At 37.6% G+C, this 22122-nt stretch overlaps 2 protein-coding genes across 2 annotated transcripts; one reads left to right on the plus strand and one right to left on the minus strand.

Moving 5' to 3' along the window:
- The first annotated feature begins 14990 nt into the window (after positions 1–14990).
- Positions 14991–16447, plus strand: LOC111921261 (peptidyl-prolyl cis-trans isomerase FKBP12). Its single transcript, XM_023916835.3, has 5 exons — positions 14991–15149; positions 15535–15568; positions 15650–15711; positions 15994–16046; positions 16159–16447. The coding sequence occupies exons 1-5, from the start codon at positions 15062–15064 to the stop codon at positions 16258–16260; spliced, it is 339 nt and encodes a 112-aa protein (XP_023772603.1). The 5' UTR covers positions 14991–15061; the 3' UTR covers positions 16261–16447.
- A 5116-nt stretch (positions 16448–21563) lies between these two features.
- LOC111921260 (annexin Gh1) lies at positions 21564–22116 on the minus strand (the record flags this gene model as incomplete). The annotated part of the gene is made up of 2 exons (XM_052767531.1): positions 21564–21997; positions 22087–22116. Coding segments are annotated over 2 exons (327 nt in total), but the record flags the coding sequence as incomplete, so codon positions are not given.
- Between the last annotated feature and the right edge of the window lie 6 nt (positions 22117–22122).

Raw genomic sequence — 22122 nt, forward strand, 5'->3', positions numbered from 1 at the left:
TTTTGAAATAATAGAAGTATATTATTTGAGTATTATGTGTTTTGTGCTTAATTGCTTAATTATGTGATTTGATTAATTAAGAATAAAATGAGTGTCAAAATTTAAGTGTAAAATAAACTTGATATCTTTGGATAATGTTGTAGTAGTTGAAACGAGGTTTCCGATTATATAAAGAACGCCCAAATCTGACTTCGTATAAGAAAGTTATGATTTTCTGAAGTTTCGACTTAGCGGTATGCAGCCCGAAATACTCGCTTTGAGATCGAGCGGTTTTTAGTCGAATCAATCTAAACGAGAATCTAAGATCTCGTTGTTGGTATCGAAGCGATGAAAAGTTAGGCGGGAACGGACGTCAAACGAAGAAGTTATGAATTTATAACGAAGTTTTTCTGTCCCGGCCTACTAAAATTAATTAATAAAAAATAAAGTCAAAATTAGCCGACGGAGTCTAAACGAAAGTTGTAGAGCGTAGTCTCACCTACGCGTGGATATAAAGAACGTCGAAAACGGAGTTCGTATGAAGAAGATATGAATTTCCGAAGTTTATTAAATAATTTGTATTTAAATTTAATCTTTAATTCGGATGTATATCCGAAGGAGTCACCGATCTGATACGAAGTACGCCCAGCGTACAGCGAAGCATGACACGCCTCGCACTCGAGTTCTTCGGATGACGCATGCAGTGACGATTCGGACGCGTACGCCCCGCGTATTGTTGTACGCTCAGCGTACTCCAAGGCTCCAGCCTCCTATAAATAGGATGCGAGGGCAGCCGGCTCATTTGCTCTTTTTCTCTCTTCTCTCTCCCGTTTTGCATCGTTTTGCGTGCCAAAAGTACCCCGAAGCCCCGGTATTATTCCCGAGCCCCGAAGCAAGTCCCGAAGCCCCGAAGATCCCGAGAAGTGCGATTCCCGAGCCGAAGCTCTGCCCGCAGAAGTCCGGTTTTTTGTGAAGATCTTCCAGATCTGCCAAAGGAATACTACTTCTATAAGCCGTAGTGCTGTCCGATCATTTTCTGATCAAGTGAGTGTATACTACCTTTCATAAACACGATAATAATACAAGTATGGTTTAAGTGTATTGAGTATATTGTTGTTTATATGCGTGAGTGTGTGGTTACTTTCTTCTAACGCATAATTATAAAGTATTTTATACGAAATACGTGTTATGTGTATATTTTGTGTTATATGTGTGAATGTATATTCACCCTCTTCTATCTCATAGATCTGATTGGTTTTCTATGAAATATGTGGTATGTGTGTGTGCCTCATCTGTTATGTGGAATATGTATTGATTAAAGCATGTTGTACAGTTTTTTTTAAACTATGTATAAAAAATGTATATTTTTATCTACTAATATGTTGGGTAGAACATGGGTAGATAGTTGGTGTGTAATAAACAGATGAGAGGCCTCGTTGTTGTTTTGATTCAGTCATCTAGCGGAGTTTAGATGACGACCACAGACTTTTCTAGACAGTTATGTGGAACACTAGCAGGCTCGCCACCTGTAGGTGTTAATGAACTTGGGTGTTCATTCGTTGTACTCGATCCCCCTCATGGTTGCCTTATTTGACTTATATTGCTGAGGAACCCCCGAAGCATGTGTTATCGTCCCGATGAAATATTCTTAGACTAGGTCCCTTATGTCAGTTGTCTTAGGGATGTAAAGTGAGAATAACGGGAATGAGTAATTGGGTTATCGTTGGTTGGTGTAATTAAATATAATTATTTATTTTGGGTTGAAAACCCTATATGCTCACCAGGCTCCCAAGCATGGCCCACTCAGTTTTATTTGTATTACAGGAAGTGGCGCAAGGGCATAAGATGGATGAACCATCAAGTTGTTTTGTTTACAAGTCTGTATACGTATATATTTGTTGAATGACTTGTAATGTTATCGTTTATGCTTTATGGTCTGTATCGGAACATGATATCCCGAGTTTTGATTATATAATGAAAATACATTTCTTTTATGAAATGCTTTGGTAAACATTGTTTTATCACGTTTTGTTTTTGGGAACAAATTCCGCAACTCTTTCAAATCAAAAGGATTTACTCTGAAATTATTTTAAAAGCATAAATGAAAATCGGTCTTTTCTGGCCGAGATTTTGGGGATGTCACAGTTGGTATCAGAGCATTAGTTTAAGCGAACTAGGAATTTGTAGGATTTCTAGACTTAAACTTAAAATGCTAAGTGAAATTTTGAGATGTGTGTCTGTTATATTTTAGACACGAGCACTAGTTTATTTTAGGAAAATTAAAATGTTTTTTTATGTGTTAAATGTTATATGTTTGCCATATATGATATTATTTGTTCGGATCTATGGTCTGTTGCCGACCGGATCTAGAAACTTTATGTGTGTAGGATTCTAAGCGTACGTCTACGATATTAGAACTAGCATGTAAACGTTTCGGAGTGATAAGGATGATTTGAATATCTATCGTGAATGAGGATCTAATTTCACCTTATTCGGTGTGTAGATCAAAATGGTGAGAACAAGAAGTGGAGTTGGAAATGCTGATGAAAACAGGAATCAACCACCATCGATTGAGCAAATACCTGTCGTAGCAGCAGCACCTGAGCCAATAACCATGGCTGGTGTGCAAATGATGATTCAAACAATGTTGGATCGTCATATGGATGAAACTAGGCGGTTGCTTAAACAGAATCGTGAAGAACTATCAATTGGTGTGGAAGAGCCCAAATTAAATGAAGGGCACTCGGAAGGTGGAAACTTCAGTGGGTCTGTTGGTCAAGCCAACCCACCGATAGTTAGGCAAAACAACCATGATGGAAGGAATGATGGAATGGGATGCAAGTACAAGGACTTTCTAACTTGCAAACCATCGACCTTCAATGGAAAGGAGGATCCGATTGGAGTTATGGATTGGATCTCCGAAATGGAGTTAGCCTTCATGACTTGTAGCTGCAGAGGCAAGTTGCAAACTATCTATGCAGTGCGTCAATTCTGAGGTGGAGCCGTTCGTTGGTGGAACACTCTAGTGAAGACGTTAAGCCCTAATGAGCCACTGCAATTGACATGGGCAAAGTTCTTGGTGCAGTTCAAGTGCAAGTTCTGCTTGACTCAAAATCTGTTGGAGTTGGAGAATAAGTTATTGGCATTGACGAAAGGCAGCATGTCAGTTGATGATTACACCAATAACTTCACCGATAAGATGGATTTTGCCTTGCATATCGTCCCAGACAAGTTGACAAAGGTGGACCGGTATGCGAAGGGACTCCCATGGGAGTACGAGGTGCCAGTACGTCAGGCACATACTCTAGAGGCAGCTATCTGGGCTGCCAAGTCTGTTGAGAACATGATTAAGGGGAGAACCACCAACAAGGTTGAGGTTGGTGAGAAGAGAAAGTTTGAGGGAACATCTGGTTCCGGTAAGAAAAACAAATTTTCGAAATCTGATTCGAAAAAGTTTGGTGGAGGAAAAGGAGGCGAAGCGAAATGGTGTGATAAGTATAAGAAAAAGCACTTTGGGAAATGTAGTGAGGATGTAACCTGCTACAAGTGCGGAAAAATTGGGCATTTTGCCAATGAGTGTCTGAACAACAAAAGGATGTGTTTTGGTTGCAATGAAGAGGGGCACATTTTGAAAGACTGTCCAAAGAAGAAGGAGGCAGCTAAGCCCAACGTTCCACCAAAGCTGAAGGCGAGAGCCTTCCAGATGACACTCGAAGCTGCGAAAGATGAAGCTGATGTCGCTTCAGGTACCTTTCTCGTAAACGAATCACCTGCTCAAATTTTGTTTGATTCTGGAGCCAACTACTCATTTATTTTGCATGAGTTTGGTAGAAAACTAGCCTTGCCTGTTGATAGACTAGATAATGCTTTATTAGTCGAAGTTGCTAGTGACAAGTTTGTACCTGTTAGCCATCGTATGAAAAACATCTTAATCGACCTTAATGGGAATAAGTTTCATGAGGAATTATTTCCTATCGAACTTAATGGTTTCGACATCGTTCTGGGAATGGATTGGCTTAGTGCCAATGATGCCGAAATTTTATGCAAGAAGAAGATAGTAAAAGCAAACCCGCCTGCGAAGGATTCATTTATGGTGTACGGGGACAAACGGCGAGTAAATTCTGGAATCATTTCCCTAATGAAAGCCAGGAAGTGTTTGACCAAGGGGTGTATATCATATTTAGCATTCGTGATCGATGCTAAGAAGGAAAAGAAGGTGATACAGAGTATACCAGTGGTGTGTGATTATCCGGAAGTATTTCCCGAAGATCTTCCTGGATTACCACCTGATAGACAAGTGGAGTTCAGAATTGACTTGTACCAGGAACCACGCCAATAGCAAAAGCACCGTATCGATTAGCACCGACGGAGATGAAGGAGCTGATGATGCAACTTCAAGAGTTATTGGACAAAGGTTTCATTAGACCTAGTTCATCACCCTGGGGAGCTCCGGTGTTATTTGTGAAGAAGAAAGATGGAAGTATGAGAATGTGCATTGATTACAAAGAGCTGAACAAGGCAACAATAAAGAATAGATATCCGTTGCCGAGGATTGATGACCTATTTGATCAACTGCAACGTTCAAGTTATTTTTCAAAGATCGACCTAAGGTCAGGATATCATCAGCTGAAGGTGAGAGAGCAGGATTTAAAGAAGACTACATTCAGAACGCGATATGGACACTACGAGTTCTTGGTTACGTCGTTCGGACTAACCAATGCTCCAGTAGCGTTCATGGATTTGATGAATAGGTTTTGTAATCCGTTTCTAGATAAATATGTGATAGTGTTCATAGACGACATTCTGATTTACTCAAAAAGCCAAGAGGAGCATGGCAGACACTTACGAGAAGTGTTAGAAGTCTTGAAGAAGGAGAAGCTGTATGTAAAGTTCTCTAAGTGTGATTTTTGGATTCGTGAAGTCCAATTCTTGGGTCACGTGGTCAACCAAGAAGGGATAATGGTTAATCCAACAAAGATTGAAGCTGTAATGAAGTGGGAGCAACCGAAAAGTCCCACGGAGATCCGAAGCTTTTTAGGATTAGCCGGATATTACCGAAGGTTTATCCAAGGCTTTTCTTCGATTGCTACTCCATTAACAGCTTTGACCCACAAAGGAGCTACTTATTCTTGGAGTGGTAAGCATAAAGAAGCATTCGAGAAGCTAAAGAAGAAGCTATGCGATGCACCAATACTTTCTTTACCCGATGGAGTTGAAGACTTCGCTGTTTATAGCGATGCGTCTGGGGTTGGATTGGGTTGTGTTTTGACCCAAAGAGAAAAGGTGATAGCATATGCATCTCGACAACTGAAGGAGCATGAAAAGAATTACCCGACTCATGATTTGGAGTTGGCAGCGGTAGTTTTCGCTTTGAAAATATGGAGGCATTACCTCTATGGCACGAAGTGCAAACTTTTCATTGATCATAAGAGTCTCCAATATCTCTTTAATCAGAAAGAATTGAATATGAGGCAACGACGCTGACTAGAGTTACTCAAGGATTACGACTGTGAGATACTTTACCATCCCGGTAAAGCTAATGTTGTTGCTGATGCTCTCAGTCGGAAAGTCAATCTTGAAAGGAAAAGGCCAAGAGCATTGAGAATTGAAGTTGTCTCGACTATTTTGGAAAGTATAAAGAAAGCTCAAAGCGAAGCTTCTGAGAAGAATGATCGAAGGGAGGAACGTTTGGGCAAAACGTTGGTGTTCGGTGTAAACAGTCATGGACTGATGGAAGAAGCTCACAAAACTATGTACTCGATTCATCCCGGTAGCACTAAAATGTATAGGGACCTAAAACCCTACTACTGGTGGCCGACGATGAAGCTTGATGTTGCAAAGTATGTGGCCGAGTGTGTGACATGTGCGAGAGTCAAGACACAACATCAGAAACCATATGGGAGTTTAGAACCTTTACCTGTGCCTATGGGTAAATGGGAAGACATTGTTATGGATTTTGTCACTAAACTACCCCGAACAAAGAATGGTCACGACATGATTTGGGTGGTCGTTGATCGATTCACTAAGAGTGCGCATTTCATAGCAGCCAAGGAGAAATGGTCTATGGAGAAGCTTGCAAATTCTTACGTGAAGGAAATTGTGAGGCTTCACGGTGTTCCGTTAACGATTGTGTCGGATCGTGACAGCCGTTTCACCTCACGATTTTGGAAAAGTCTACAAGAGGAATTGGGTACCAAGTTGTGTTTAAGTACAGCTTACCATCCGCAGACTGATGGTCAGAGTGAAAGAACAATACAAACACTTGAAGATATGCTAAGAGCATGTACCCTGGAATTCCTAGGTAACTGGGATGAACACTTACCTTTGGTAGAATTTTCCTACAATAATAGTTTCCACTCAAGCATAAAGATGGCACCTTATCAAGCTTTGTACGGACAGAAGTGTCGTACGCCGTCTTGTTGGCTTGAGGCTGGAGAAAAGCAGTTTATGGGTCCCGAGATGGTCCATCAAACCGCTAAAAAGTTGAAAATAATTAGAGAAAGAATGTTAGCAGCTCAAGATCGTCAAAAGAGCTATGCTGACAAGAAGCGAAGGCCAATGACCTTCGAAGTTGGAGATTCGGTTTTGCTTAAAGTCTCGCCGTGGAAGGGACTTATAAGATTTGGTAAAAGAGGAAAGTTGAGTCCAAGGTTTATTGGGCCGTTTAAAGTTCTTCAGAGGATTGGGAACCAAGCTTACAAGCTTGAACTACCAGAGGAACTGAATCGAATTCACAACACTTTTCATGTGTGTTATTTGAGGAAGTTCACGGGAGAAGTTCCCGATATAATTCCAATTTATGAATTAAGAATTGATGAAAACAAGAGGTTAATTGAAGAACCAGAGGCAATTGTTGACCGAAAGAATAAGAAGCATCGACGCAAGATAGTCGAATTAGTGCTTGTTCGTTGGAAACATTCGAATGGGCCAAATCTCACCTGGGAAACGGAGAGTGACATGTTGAGTCGCTATCCGCATTTTTTTGTTGATGTGTGATTCCGGGGACGGAATCATCCTAAGGGGGAGAGAATTGTAACTCCCGCGTTTCCAGGCTAGGCATTTTCGTTAATGTAATAGTCTAGGTTAACCTTTGTAACCCGTTATGAAATAATAGAAGTATATTATTTGAGTATTATGTGTTTTGTGCTTAATTGCTTAATTATGTGATTTGATTAATTAAGAATAAAATGAGCGTCAAAATTTAAGTGTAAAATAAACTTGATATCTTTGGATAATGTTGTAGTAGTTGAAACGAGGTTTCCGATTATATAAAGAACGCCCAAATCTGACTTCGTATGAGAAAGTTGTGATTTTCTGAAGTTTCGACTTAGCAGTATGCAGCCCGAAATACTCGCTTTGAGATCGAGCGGTTTTTAGTCGAATCAATCTAAACGAGAATCGAAGATCTCGTTGTTGGTATCGAAACGATGAAAAGTTAGGCGGGAACGGACGTCAAACGAAGAAGTTATGAATTTATAACCAAGTTTTTCTGTCCCGGCCTACTAAAATTAATTAATAAAAAATAAATTCAAAATTAGCCGACAGAGTCTAAACGAAAGTTGTAGATCATAGTCCCACCTACGCGTGGATATAAAGAACGTCGAAAACGGAGTTCATATGAAAAAGATATGAATTTCCGAAGTTTATTAAATAAATTGTATTTAAATTTAATCTTTAATTCGGATGTATATCCGAAGGAGTCACCGATCTGATCCGAAGTACGCCCAACGTACAGCGAAGCATGCCAAGCCTCGCACTCGAGTTCTTCGAATGACGCATGCAGTGACGATTCTAAAGCGTACGCCCCGCGTACTGCTGTACACCCAACGTACTCCGAGGCGCCAGCCTCCTATAAATAGGATGCGAGGGCAGCCGGCTCATTTGCTCTTTTTCTCTCTTCTCTCTCCCATTTTGCATCGTTTTGCGTGCCAGAAGTACCCCGAAGCCCTGGTATTATTCCCGAGCCCCGAAGCAAGTCCCGAAGCCCCGAAGATCCCGAGAAGTGCGATTCCCGAGCCGAAGCTCTGCCCGCAAGAAGTCCGGTTTTTTGTGAAGATCTTCCAGATCTGCCAAAGGAATACTACTTCTATAAGCCGTAGTGCTGTCCGATCATTTTTTGATCAAGTGAGTGTATACTACCTTTCATAAACACGATAATAATACAAGTATGGTTTGAGTGTATTGAGTATATTGTTGTTTATATGCGTGAGTGTGTGGTTACTTTCTTCTAACGCATAATTATAAAGTATTTTATACGAAATACGTGTTATGTGTATATTTTGTGTTATATGTGTGAATGTATATTCACCCTCTTCTATCTCATAGATCTGACTGGTTTTCTATGAAATATGTGGTATGTGTGTGTGCCTCATCTGTTATGTGGAATATGTATTGATTAAAGCATGTTGTACAGTTTTTTTTAAACTATGTATAAAAAATGTATATTTTTATCTACTAATATGTTGGGTAGAACATGGGTAGATAGTTGGTGTGTAATAAACAGATGAGAGGCCTCGTTGTTGTTTTGATTCAGTCATCTAGCGGAGTTTAGATGACGACCACAGACATTTTTCTAGACAGTTATGTGGAACACTAGCAGGCTCGCCACCTGTAGGTGTTAATGAACTTGGGTGTTCATTCGTTGTCCTCCATCCCCCTCATGGTTGCCTTATTTGACTTATATTGCTGAGGAACCCCCGAAGCATGTGTTGTCGGCCCGATGAAATATTCTTAGACTAGGCCCCCTATGTCAGTTGTCTTAGGGATGTAAAGTGAGAATAACGGGAATGGGTAATTGGGTTATCGTTGGTTGGTGGAATTAAATATAATTATTTATTGTGGGGTGAAAACCCTATATGCTCACCAGGCTCCCAAGCCTGACCCACTCAGTTTTATTTGTATTACAGGAAGTGGCGCAAGGGCATAAGATGGATGAACCATCAAGTTGTTTTGTATACAAGTCTGTATATGTATATATTTGTTGAATGAATTGTAATGTTATCGTTTATGCTTTATGGTCTGTATCGAAACATGACATCCCGAGTTTTGATTATAATATGAAAATACATTTCTTTTATGAAATGCTTTGGTAAACATTGTTTTATCACGTTTTGTTTTTGGGAACAAATTCCGCAACTCTTTCAAATCAAAAGGATTTACTTTGAAATTGTTTTAAAAGCATAAATGAAAATCGGTCTTTTCTGGACGAGATTTTGGGGGCGCAGTGTACTGAGTCAACCACCCCGATGGTGGTCAACGCATAACGGAAGTACGCCTAGCGTACCAGAGGAGTACACCCCGCGAACGCCCTCTGTTGGACTTTTGACGAATTAGGCTTCGGAGTTTGGGCCGCCGTTGGACTAATTGGAGTTGTGGCTTGCTGGACTCTCTAAATAATTGAGTTTGGACCAGTTTTGATAATGGATCCTAGAATAAGGCCCAATTAGGAAGTTGGGCCCAACTAGGAAAATTGGGCCATTAATGGGCTTTGGATATATGGACTTTAGATCGTGGATTCGACATTTGCGCCTTGGCCCAATAGAGAGAAAAGACAAAATGGATAGTGGACCCTTAGTCAAGATTGATAGACCATGTATTGACTTAATATTTATTATTTGGATAATTCGGGATTTTCGGTGAGACAGTGATCGAAGACTTTCAGTTCATTTCAGCAGTACTTGCGAGGCGAGTTTTCCTCACTATACTAAAAGGGTCGCATGTGTTGGGTTTTATATACTCTAACATTCCTATGGTGCACATATAACCCTAAAGTTTTGGATCTAAGTTTTCTCTAATTATACATGCAATAAACATTTTCCAAAGCATGAAGCCTAAACTAGCATGCAAGGTGATATTTGAATCATAAAAAAACTAGTTAGAATATTACCTTGTGTAGTAGCTTGAATAACTTTGCCTCGAGAAAGATTAGCACCCCAAGTGTGATGCCTCAAATGGAATCAAAAAACACCAAGAACAATTAGGATGGATATGAGAGAGATTTAGGAGACTAGAAATCACATTCTACTTCTTAGAATGCAAGGTGTAACCGATTTTAGCTTATATATATATATATATATATATATATATATATATATATATATATATATATATATATATATATAATATCAAGAGTCATGTGTAACCCTAATCCATACCCATAAGCTTATGATCCACCCATTTGATTTGGATAACCACTTCATGGACTAACCCATAAGCCTATCACAAATCAATCATGGATCATTAGCCCAATCCATATGTATCAATTTAATTAGTCTCTTTTGATCACTAAAATAATTCTTAAATTAATTCTTGATCAATACTAATTAAATAATATGATTCCTCAATTAATATATTATACTTATAATATATTAATAAATCATAATTAACCTCTTACTCAAATATCCTTCCTAACATATTGCTTTGATGAATGCAACCCAAATGGACCATGCTACTATCGGGTCAAGTACATACCAATTATAGTTATGGGCTTAGACACCTTTTCCACCAGTCTCCAACTTGGATAAGTCAAATAACTGTAATTGCCAATGTAAATTAAAATCCGATTAGCAATCGTAGCTCTCCAAAAGCCGTTGTCGAACTCTGGCGCGTCTATTAGATAAGTGGTTATATAATCTTCTGTTCTACAAGATATCGTGTGGACAAAGACATGGAATTAAATTCATACTCATTGTCCAACATTTTGTTTCTTGATTTTTGATTTTTTCGACATAGAACTTAATTGAACACATCAATAGAGTTCTGACCGGGCCCGACACATAAGTCAAAACAAAATCACCGAGGGGCCCAAGATATCGATTTTAATCCTCTTAAGATAAAAGGAACATATAAACTTCGACTTATATGTTTATGCTAACTATTCACTGAATCATACATAATAGCACGTTTTATAACATCGAGTTACTGATGCGTTTTCGCACTATTAATGTACAATCAACAAATAATCACCAACTCATATATCTTGGTTTGAAGATTATACGATATTATCATCTCACAATCACCCGTGATAAATTCCATGAAGTGATATGTGAGCGTGGGTTTAGTCCAATACTCAAATCTTATTTCAAGAGCACTCATGAATGCTTATAGCAATCTTTTGCTATGTCTAACACCTTAGACAATCATACAAAAACCCATTCATGACAGTCTTCTTTCATAACCTACTTCCAAAGTATGATCGACTGTGGATAGTTTGAATAATCTTATTATTCTGGAAGTCAAAACATGCAAAATGAAACGATAGTAAATAATTGACACAAGACAGTAACTTTACTTATAAATAAAAAACACCTTTTATTCAATCATCAAATGTCAATTACATTTTAACTATTATAAGTTTCTAAATGTCTATCTAATCATTAAAATAGTATCGTCATTCAGCCCGATACTACTAGCGTGCTGCAAGTGCTTAACTCTACTCAATCTTTTCGTAAGGGGATCTGCTGGATTTTCTTCTGATGATGCCCTCTTAACCACAAGGAGTCCCTCTTTTACTTGATGTTTTATGAAGTGATATTTTCTGTTGATGTGTCTTGATTTGCTATGATCTCTTGGTTCCTTGGATAAGGCAATCCCATTGTTGCTATCACAGAAAATCTTCATGGGCTCCTTTATAGCTGGTACAACTCCAAGGTCTCCGATGAAGTTCTTTAGCCGTATCGCCTCCTTTGACACTTCACTTGCTGCTAAATACTCTGATTTGCACATTGAATCAGCCACAGTCTCTTGTTTGGAACTTTTCCTAGTTATTGCTCCTCCATTTAGGGTAGATGTCCAGTCCGACTGAGAGCGGAAATTATCTATGTCGGTCTGAAAGTTGGCATCACTATACCCTACCACTCTTAAGTCATCACTCCCACCAAGGGTAAGGATCCAATCCTTAGACCTTCGCAGGTACTTAAGAATATTCTTTACCGCAGTCCAATGAGCTTTACCAGGATTTCCTTGATATCTGCTAACCATGCTCAATGCAAAGGCTACATCAGGGCAAGTACATGTCATAACATACATGATCAAACCAACTGCAGAAGCATATGGTACTCGACTCATTTATACTGTTTCAGCATCGGTACTCGGACTTTGAGTTTTACTCAATCTGGCAGTGCTTTGGATAGGTAATTTTCCTCTACTGGAATCCTACATGTTGAAACGTTTCAACACATTGTCCATGTAGGTACTTTAACTAAGCCCCATTTGTCTTTTACTATTGTTTCTCAATATCCTTATCCCTAGAATATATGCAACATCTCCGAGGTCCTTCATAGCGAAACACTTCCCAAGCCAAGACTTAACCTCCTGCAAGGTTGGAATGTCGTTTCCTATGAGCAGTATGTCATCCACATACAACACGAGAAAGCTAACTATACTCCCACTAGCTTTGATATATACACAAGACTCATCCTCGCTTCTTGAGAAACCAAAATCTATGACTTTCTCATCGAAAAAAGATTCCATCTGCGAGATGCTTGTTTCAATCCATAAATGGATTTCTCAAGCTTACACACTCTGTTAGTGTACTTTGTGTCGACAAAACCCTCTGGCTGATTCATGTAAATATCTCATCCAACTTCCCATTAAGGAAAACGGTTTTGACATCCATTTGCCATATGTCATAATCATGAAATGTAGCTATGGCTAGCAAAACCCTTATAGATTTAGTCTTCGCTACTAGTGAGAAGGTCTCGTCATAGTCAACTCCAGGAGTTTGAGTAAATCCCTTTGCAACCAATCGTGCCTTATAAGTGTGTACTTTCCTATCCATGTCGGTCTTCTTCTTGAAGATCCATCTGTACCTGACTGTCTTACGGCCTGGTACATTGTCAACCAAGTTCCAAACTTGATTGTCATACATGGACTGAATCTCGCTGTCTATCGCCTCTTTCCATTTAGCAGACTCGGGACCTGCCATGGCGTCCTTGTAGTTGTTAGGTTCATCTAAATTTACCAGTGTACTATCACTGATAAATGTATCACCTTCAGAAGTAATATGGAAACCATAAAACTCAGGTGCCTGTCTAACTCTACCGGAACACCTCAGAGGTAAGGACTCGTCAACCAGTTCAACGTGAGTTTCCTGCTCGGGTTGAGCGCCAGTGTTTGAGGTTCCTTCATCACTTAACTCCTGAAGCTCTTCAATGTCAATTTGCCTCCCTCTGTCCTTTTGGCATATGAGTTCCCTCTCGCGAAAAACTCCTCTCCTTGCAACGAAGAAAACCTTGTCACTCGGTCTGTAGAAGAAATATCCAAAGGATTTTTGTAGGTAGCCGATGAAAATACATCGCTCACTACGAGGTTCAAGCTTGTCAAAAGTCTCTCGTCTTACGAAAGTCTCACAACCCCAAACCTTGATATGTGCTAACGAGGGAACCTTCCCTGTCTACATTTTGTGGGGTGTTTTGGCAACCTTTTTAGTTGGGACTAGATTAAGGATATGGGCGGCAATCTCTAAGGCATACCCCTAGAATGAGATAAGTAACGAAGCTCGACTCATCATGGAACGAATCATGTTTAACAAGGTTCGATTGTGCCTCTCAGCTACACCGTTAAGCTATGGTGTCCTAGGTGGCGTCAATTGTGAGACAATTCCATATTCCTTAAGATAGTCATGGAACTCGATACTAAGATACTCTCCTCCACGATCGGATCGAATCATCTTTATCTTCCTGCCCAATTGATTATCCACTTCTTACTTAAACTCTTTGAACTTTTCAAAGGTTTCTGACTTATGCTTGATTAAGTAGACATAAGACAAATACTGATCTAGACAAATCAGATAATTTGAATGATTTTTAAACAATTAAAGTGACTAACAAAAATTGAATCAAAATCAAACGTTCAGTTGATTGTAAAACTGATCAAACTAAACAATAAAGGCAGTTAATAATCATGCCTAATGACTACTTGCACAAAAAGTCGAGTAGTTTGCGAAACCGAAATCTAAGGTTTTTAGTCTGACATGGATAAAAACGAATTACAAACAATAAAATTCAAGTCTTGAATCACAATTCTAACTAAACTGGATGAACCAGTCAAACCACAATTTTCAGATCTGGAAAATCCGCCGAAAGCTTCGAAAAAATCCCCAGAAAAATTGGTTGCAGTTGCTTAGGGTTCGACTGAGAAGAAAACCCCAATTATATAGCGAGCCTGGTCGAAAATAACGGCTCGGGCGAGAAGCATGGCCCGTGCTTGGGTAGCACCGCCCGTGTTTAGAGGTCAATGTAGAGTCCAGACGTAATTAAATGAAACAAATTGCCAAAAACAAAACTTTTTCCTCGGAGCATGGGCATGAAGCACGACCTGTGCTTGGGTTTGTATACCCACTCCGACTTTAAGGGTGCTGTTCACGCGTCCCGTACATAGGGATGGCAAAAAAACCCGAACCCGACGGGGAAACCCGATTATTTGAGGTCGGGTAACGGGTCCTTATCGGGTTTTTTTTATCGAGTTCGGGGCAGGGAGTGGGTTATCCTCGCCCCGACCCGCCCCACCCCGATTATATATATATATATATATATATATATATATATATATATATATATATATATATATATATATATATATATATATATATGGCATTCAAAGATAAAATAATTACTGTGGACAATCTTTTTAGTTATTAACAATCCGGTGTGAATGATTATTTTTTATGTTTTGATGTATTACATTAAAATTAAATCAAATAATTTTTAGTATAACGTCGAATTAATTTTATTAAAATGATTTATCATATTTTTAATTTAAAAGGGAGGCTAAAACATATAGTATTTTTATAAGACATCAGGATACCATAAAAAGAAATAAAGATTTTATTATGAATTGTTGTAAACCCGATAAGATACCCGAAACTTGACGGAAAAACCCGAACCCAACGGAACGCCACGATAAGATACCCGAAAAATATCAGGGCGGGTTTGGAAAACCATGCCCGCCCCGAACCCGGTTAGCCTTATTTTCAACAGCGAGCGCGTGCACTCTCATCGTCCCCTGCTATATACAAATAACCTCTCAGTCGTCGATTGTCAGTACAACAAAACCCTCGAAACACAGCAAAAGAGATCCGAAGATGGGAGTGGAGAAGGAAGTAGTCCGACCCGGAAACGGTCCGAAGCCCTCCCCCGGCCAAAATGTCACCGTTCACTGTACTGGATTCGGTAAACTTCGATCTCTTCATCCTCACCAACTGTAAAACCCTAATTCACGAACACACGAACAGTCCAATGCATAGTCGATTTCGTATTTTCATGCTCGTTACGATCTTGTGAACTTTAACTGTCGTTCGTTGGATCAGGAAAACGGTAGATCTGTATCGAAAATTTTGTCTAGTTGTATGCCTATGTTTGTGAATTTAGGTTTTGGAAAAATCCTCAGTCTTTCTCAAAATATAAAAAATTACTACTAGATTTTTATGTTTATATGTTTAAACTGATGTAAAGGAGCTGTTCATATGCCTAAATTTATTTCGTTTACAAGTTTGTATATGTACATTCTGGTTGATTCTGATTTTGTTGAATTTTCAATGTTAATGGTGGTTTTCAGGGAAAAACGGCGATCTTTCTCAGAAATTCTGGAGGTTAGAACTGTTTGTATCCATATTATTCTGTAATTGTTCTTGATTTAGGTGTGCTTAACGATTTGTTCTTGGTAATTTTAGCACAAAAGATCCAGGGCAGGAGCCATTCACCTTCAAAATTGGTCAAGGCCAAGTTATTAAAGGTAATTTAAATTCATGATCATGTTAAAAGATCCTTTTTTGCTTCCAGTTTTGAGGTCATTTTAGGGATAAATCTTCAAAGATTTCCCTTGTGAAATCAAAGTATGAAAAACAGTAGTTGGTTTGAAAAAGCTTGTTGCTTGCACTTGTAAGAAGTTCATATCTTCTTTTTGATATCTTATAAAAGTTGTAATTCTTATTAATCATAATCCACAAATAATTTACACTTTTTTTTTTAAAATTTTTTATTATGTATTGAATTGAATTGCTTTTTATATTTGCAGGTTGGGATGAAGGTGTTTTGGGAATGCAATTGGGAGAAGTTGCTCGGCTAAGGGTACCACATACACATTTCATATATTCTTTTTTTGTTGCAAAAATCAGATTTTTGATTTATTAATTATTACCACAAAGAGAATAATTTGATCATTTTGATTTGATGATTTCAGTGTTCACCTGATTATGCTTATGGTGCTGGTGGATTTCCTGCATGGGGCATTCAGCCTAACTCAACTTTGGTTTTTGAGATTGAAGTTCTTCGTGCACAGTAAATTTCTTAATACTGTGTTCACTAGTAAAATTGTTACAACTTTGACTCAACAATGACTTTATCTTTGAGTTTTTATGGATTCTGTGTGTTGATTTGGGATCTTTTGTATTGTATCTGAAGGGTGAAAACTGAATGTAGGTTTTTAAAAGAATAAAAGTCACTATACCATCTATGGCTATTTCAATTGAGGAAGTTTGAGAATCATTTGAACATATCCAAAAGAATCATGAATTGTTAACTGTGAATTGAAGTTAACTACGGGTAATTGCAGTTAATCTTGTTTAAAGAGTTCAAATGTTATATGGTTTTTTTTGATGATATTTGCATATGTTATATTATCCGACAAAGTTAAATTCCATTTTCAGAAGTGATTATAAAGTTTTAGATATGAATTGGAATTTAGCATAAAGTGCATGTTTGGTTTATTTTCTTTTTGACTTCTATACTTGTAATTTTGTGTCGGATTAAAAGAAAATTAGAGAATTGGAATTTGGATACAAAAGGTTGATGGTCCAAAGAGTTGATGTCATTAATTATTATCAGTACATCAACATTCATTTTTTCGTATTAACTTTGTCATTAACTCACGCAGTTAATTGAACTTTACACAAGTTTAAAGAAATATAGAGTTCAATGAAATAGATTTTTGTTTTTTTTTTGAATGGCAAGCTATTATAAATTGAAACAAAACTGGCCAGGGGCTAAGAGGTACAAAACAGAAAGAAGAGAGAATACAATAAAGACAAAAATATCAGGGAAATGAATCTATAGCCTGGGATAGCATTCTAAAATTGGATCATATTTCCATTCAAACATCTCAGATTATCCCCTTTTGATCCAAACAAGTGAATCGTTTGTACCTCATAAATCAGCACCATGTGCAATTTTGAATTTGGATTTGGGGAATGAGCTTTGAAATTTCTGGATCTCCAATTCACCCAAATAAACACCAACATTATAGCTTCGTCAATCTTTGATGGTCTATGGTTGCCCTTGAGCCTTGCTTTACCATCTAATAGATCTCGAATCGAATTGAGAGGAAAATCCAACAAACGCCATCATTTACAAACTTGCTGTTAGACTTAATGTGTTACTGTACAATCCACAAAAAACATGCTTCTCTGTTTCTCGGGCTCCATTACAGAACCTGCACAAGTTAGATAAGCCGACACCGAATTTAAAGAGGTTAGCCATAGAGAGAAGTTTGCCATGATAGATTCGCCAAGCTAGAATATTCAATTTTCCAGGGATTAGTGAATTCCAAGACAAACCACTTAGAGGAAGGATTGAGTTATCAATGTGATTTCTAAAAGATGCAACTGAATATGCCCCGTCCACTTAGAGGAAGGATTGAGTTATCAATGTGGTTTCTAAAAGATGCAACCGAATATGCCCCTGATGTATCAAGTGACTAGATCCATTGGCATTAGATGACAATTGGAAATGGTCTAAAAACGTCACATTTTCTTTCTCAAATATTTTAGGTATATTGACAATTGTTCCCCAACATCCTTTCCTTCTCTTTGCTAGCAAGGGTCAAGAGAAGCCAATGTCCATACCATATACGGATTTTATCACCTCAACCCATATACTATCTCAAAAGTTTTTGAATCTCTACCACTAGTTCCCTAAAAAGCTATGTTTTGTGCCTTTAAACTGCCAATTCTAAGAATGCCTCTTTCTTTGTCTGCAATAACCTTTTCCCAAGCAATCTATGACATCTTTCTTGATTCCATATCCCCCCCCCCCAACCACCACCAAGAACCTCATCCGTATCTTTTCGAGGCTTTTTATAACCTTGATGCGAGCTTTATATAAGGAAAAGTAAAAAGAACCCACACTGCTAAATATTGCTTTGCATAACGTTAAATGGCCACCAAAAGACAATGTAGATGCTTTCCATTTTGATAATCTTGCTTGGAATTTTTTAGTGATAGGATTCCAGTGAGTCGCTCTTGCCATAAAAGCTCCAACTAGTAGTCTTAGGTATATAAATGGGAGGGAACCAACATAATAGTTGAAACTCCCGGATGCCAGTTCTAATTCATAGTTTTGGGTACCAAATCCAAAGAGTTCACTTTTAGACATATTCACCTTGAGGCCTGATGATAATTTAAAGCACCTTAAAATTTTGATCAAGTTCTTTGCATTTTCAATTGACCAAGTACCCATGAATATAACATCATCTGCGTATTGTAGATGTGAAATGATTAGACCTTGACAAGGTAGTTGAATACCTTCAAAAATGCCCTTTTCTATTGCCATCTCCATCGCGATATGTAATCCTTCTGCCATGATGATATATAAGAAGGGTGATAGTGGGTCGCCTTGTCTGATCCCACGATCCATACAAAATTTTGATGTCACAATCCCATTGATGGGAATTGATACCCTTGTTGATGATAGACAACCATGTATCCATGATGACATTTAGCTCCGAAGTCCATCGATTGTAGGATTGAGTCTAGATTTTCCTAACTGAGGTTGTCAAACACTTTCTCAAAATTAACTTTGAAAGTAAAAGCCTTCTTCTTACTCTTTCTTATCTATGCGATCACTTCGTTTAGTATAAGAGGTCCATCGAGGATAAAACAACTTTTGATAAAAGCAGTTTGTACTAGACTGACCACCAACTGCACCACTTTCTTTAGTCTCCCTACCATGATCTTAGAGATTGTTTTATACAAGCAACTAATTAAATTGTTGGGTCAGAAATCACTTATAGTTGATCGGGTCCTGGATCTTGGGATCGAGGATGATAAAAGATGAGTTGCAACCATTGTCAATATATACGGTAGATTCAAAATGTTTTAATGCAAAATAGAAGTCACTTCCTGTGACAACCGAGAGGTTTCCATCATTGATCACCATTAGGAAATAATAGGAAAATAGATGTAATAGCTTATTATTGTAATATTTGATTTTTGTGATAATAAAAATCAAATGTGCCATTACATTTATTTGTTAAAAGGTCCATTAGGCTAAACAATTAGCGTCTGAAAAGTTGTTCCGTTTCCTAAGCTGGTTAACATACTTGGATAGTACTCGTTAACGTGATTTCAAGCATATAATATTCGCAATAATCCGACTACAAAGGAAAGAGTTATGGATTTTATAAAAATAGAAATCAATCGCGTAATTAAAATTAATTACGTCAAAACGTTACTTAGAGATTGGTTGAGTTTTGGCTAAAAGTGCAAAAATGAGTTTATTAGTATTCCGTGAGACATAAACTTTAAGACATAGTTTGCCGAAAACGGGATTCATATGAGAGAGATATGATTTTCGTAAAATTATTTATTTTTACCCCTGTTAGGCACAAAAATGAAAGTTAAAACTAGTTAAAACAACCTAAATGAGAGTTGTAGTACCAATTAAGATCATCAAATAGATATAAAGAGGGCTTAGATTGGAGCTCGCATGAAGAAGTTGTGATTTTTACAAAATCTTTTCATGCACGCGAGATACACGTCTCTGCACGCTGCACATGTCACACCGGATTCGAGCAGATTGCGAGTGTCGTGGCCAATTTGGGAAGTGACATGTGGCATTATCTGGATGGAGCTACGATCATCATGTGCGACGCGTGCATATATTTGCGTCACATGCACTCCAAATCCATGACTATAAATATAAGCCTCTGCAGAACACTTATGCACACCTTCAACCATCACTCTCTCTGTATTTTTGAAAGCTTCTTCCTTTGGAGCGGTCCCCGAAGTCCCGAGCCCAATTCAACCCTACATCAAAAGTTTCACGCGACTAGGGTGAGTTCACGACCCCTATTTCACTATTTTAAATGTTTTATCGGGGGGGGGGGGGGGGGGGGGGGGGGGGGAGAGAGAGAGAGAGAATTCAAGCTTATTAAATTGTTTTATCAAAATATATTTATATCTATAAATATCAAAGCATCTTATAAAGCTTAAAACTCTAGGATCATGTAGCTATAGAAACTATGCCTAATTGTAAGCTACGATATTATGCCTAAGAGTTATGATACCCGATAGTCTAGGAAGAGATAATACCTACATGTTATAATGACCAAATCCCTAGGATAACGTAGTACCTAGAAGTTATGCTGGTCAAATATAAGGATATGTACCGTACCTAAATGGTACTCTGCCCAAATATCATGTTTTCAAATAACCATAATTAGGATTATATATATATATATATATATATATATATATATATATATATATATATATATATAATTATTAGATCAAAAGGTTATAATTATCAAATATAAGGTAAAAGATTTATATTGTGATAATTATAAGAAAGATAAAAGATAAAAGATAAATATCTAAGGTTAATGCATTAATGATCTATTAACATTTATCCAAAGGCCATGATTAAATTCAACTTCCCCGATACTTATAATCTTTAATCTTGCTAGAGCTAGGAAGATAAATATAGATCTATACAGGGATTGAAACCCCCACCTACGATTGCTAGCTACAATCCCAACATGATAACATTCTTATTATTCACTATTCAACATCCGATGAAACGTCATAGCGGGGCAAATTATTAGTCAAACAACATTGTTTATGGGGGCACATGGTAATACATTACAAAGACCTTAGAGATTCGACTACCATCAGGGACACTTTAGAGTGATAGATAAAATACATTTGGGTCGTTAGATATCCTACAAAGATAATAAATTAGGATTTATAAAATATTCTAAAAAGTTAATAAGATAAAATTGTTAAATATCCTAAAAAAATAGTAAGTTAGGGTTGATAAAATACTTTAGGAAATGTTTTGTAAAAGAAAAAGAATTCTTAAATTAATACAACCAAATAACAGCCGAAAACTAAAAAACATGTGCACTCACCAATATTATGTTAACGTTTTCAAAATACATGTATTCTCAGGGAGATTAGTGTGTAGGATAGTGTGTAGGATAATTTTTTAAAAAAAAATTATTTATAAAATTCAGAAATTTTGGTGGGTCAGCCCATCCTAAGTCCTAACCAAAATCATCATGGGCGCACTCAATACCTCTTTTTGCCCATACTCATTTTGGCATGTTATCAATGAGATACGTCGGTTTTGTGTTACTATGTATAAATAATGGGTTGAAACTGTATTTTTTTATTTACATAGAAGTACTTGAAAAAATAGTTCGTATACTTTAAAAAGATGTAAAATGAAATAAAATAAAGTTCCTTAAAAAAACCAACATTAGATTTTTTTTTTTTTTTTTAATTTAAAATTTAATATCTCACTCCAAATTTCATATGTTGCAAATTTGACAAAAAATACATCAAAAATCAGCACATAAAACTCGACACAGGAAGAAGACGTCCGAGTTTATTAATAATTTATTATACTGAAAGTCCACAAAAACACACACAAACCACATATAACGATCTCACACAAACCGCCTCAAATCAAAACATACCAAATAAAACCACGTCGTTTAAGTTCTTCTACTCATCAACACAACCAATGAGAGCAAGAAGCATATCCTCATAATCACCTCTAGTATCCTTCGCAATAGCCTTATCCAAAGGCACACTGTTCCTCTTCAAATACTCCTCCTTTATAACCTTCATGTCAACTTCAGCACGTGTGGCAACAACACGTGTGAGTGCACCCTCATCTGTTCCTGTTTTGTTAATCGCTAGCCTCAACACCCTCTCAAAGTACTTCTCAGGGTATGTCAAACACTCCAACGTTGCCCTTAGCAATGAAATGTACTCGTCTTTTGAATCCTCTTCCAATTCCTACAAATTCAACAAACTCTTGAGCAAATTGCTATCTATTTGCTACAATATTGATGTACTCCATTAATTAATAATTATAGTATTTATACCTTGATGATATCTTCTCCATATATATTTTTGTATTG

The sequence above is a fragment of the Lactuca sativa genome, chromosome 9 (assembly GCF_002870075.4).
Source record: "Lactuca sativa cultivar Salinas chromosome 9, Lsat_Salinas_v11, whole genome shotgun sequence".
In the NCBI taxonomy this organism is placed as follows: Eukaryota; Viridiplantae; Streptophyta; class Magnoliopsida; order Asterales; family Asteraceae; genus Lactuca; species Lactuca sativa.

What these genes read in the sequence shown, in the direction of transcription:
- LOC111921261 (XM_023916835.3), top strand. Translation starts at nt 15,062, where the DNA reads ATGGGAGTGGAGAAGGAAGTAGTCCGACCCGGAAACGGTCCGAAGCCC. An exon ending in CTTTCTCAGAAATTCTGGAG is followed by an intron (nt 15,569 to 15,649) that starts GTTAGAACTGTT and finishes TGGTAATTTTAG; the next exon opens with CACAAAAGATCCAGGGCAGG. An exon ending in GAGAAGTTGCTCGGCTAAGG is followed by an intron (nt 16,047 to 16,158) that starts GTACCACATACA and finishes TGATGATTTCAG; the next exon opens with TGTTCACCTGATTATGCTTA.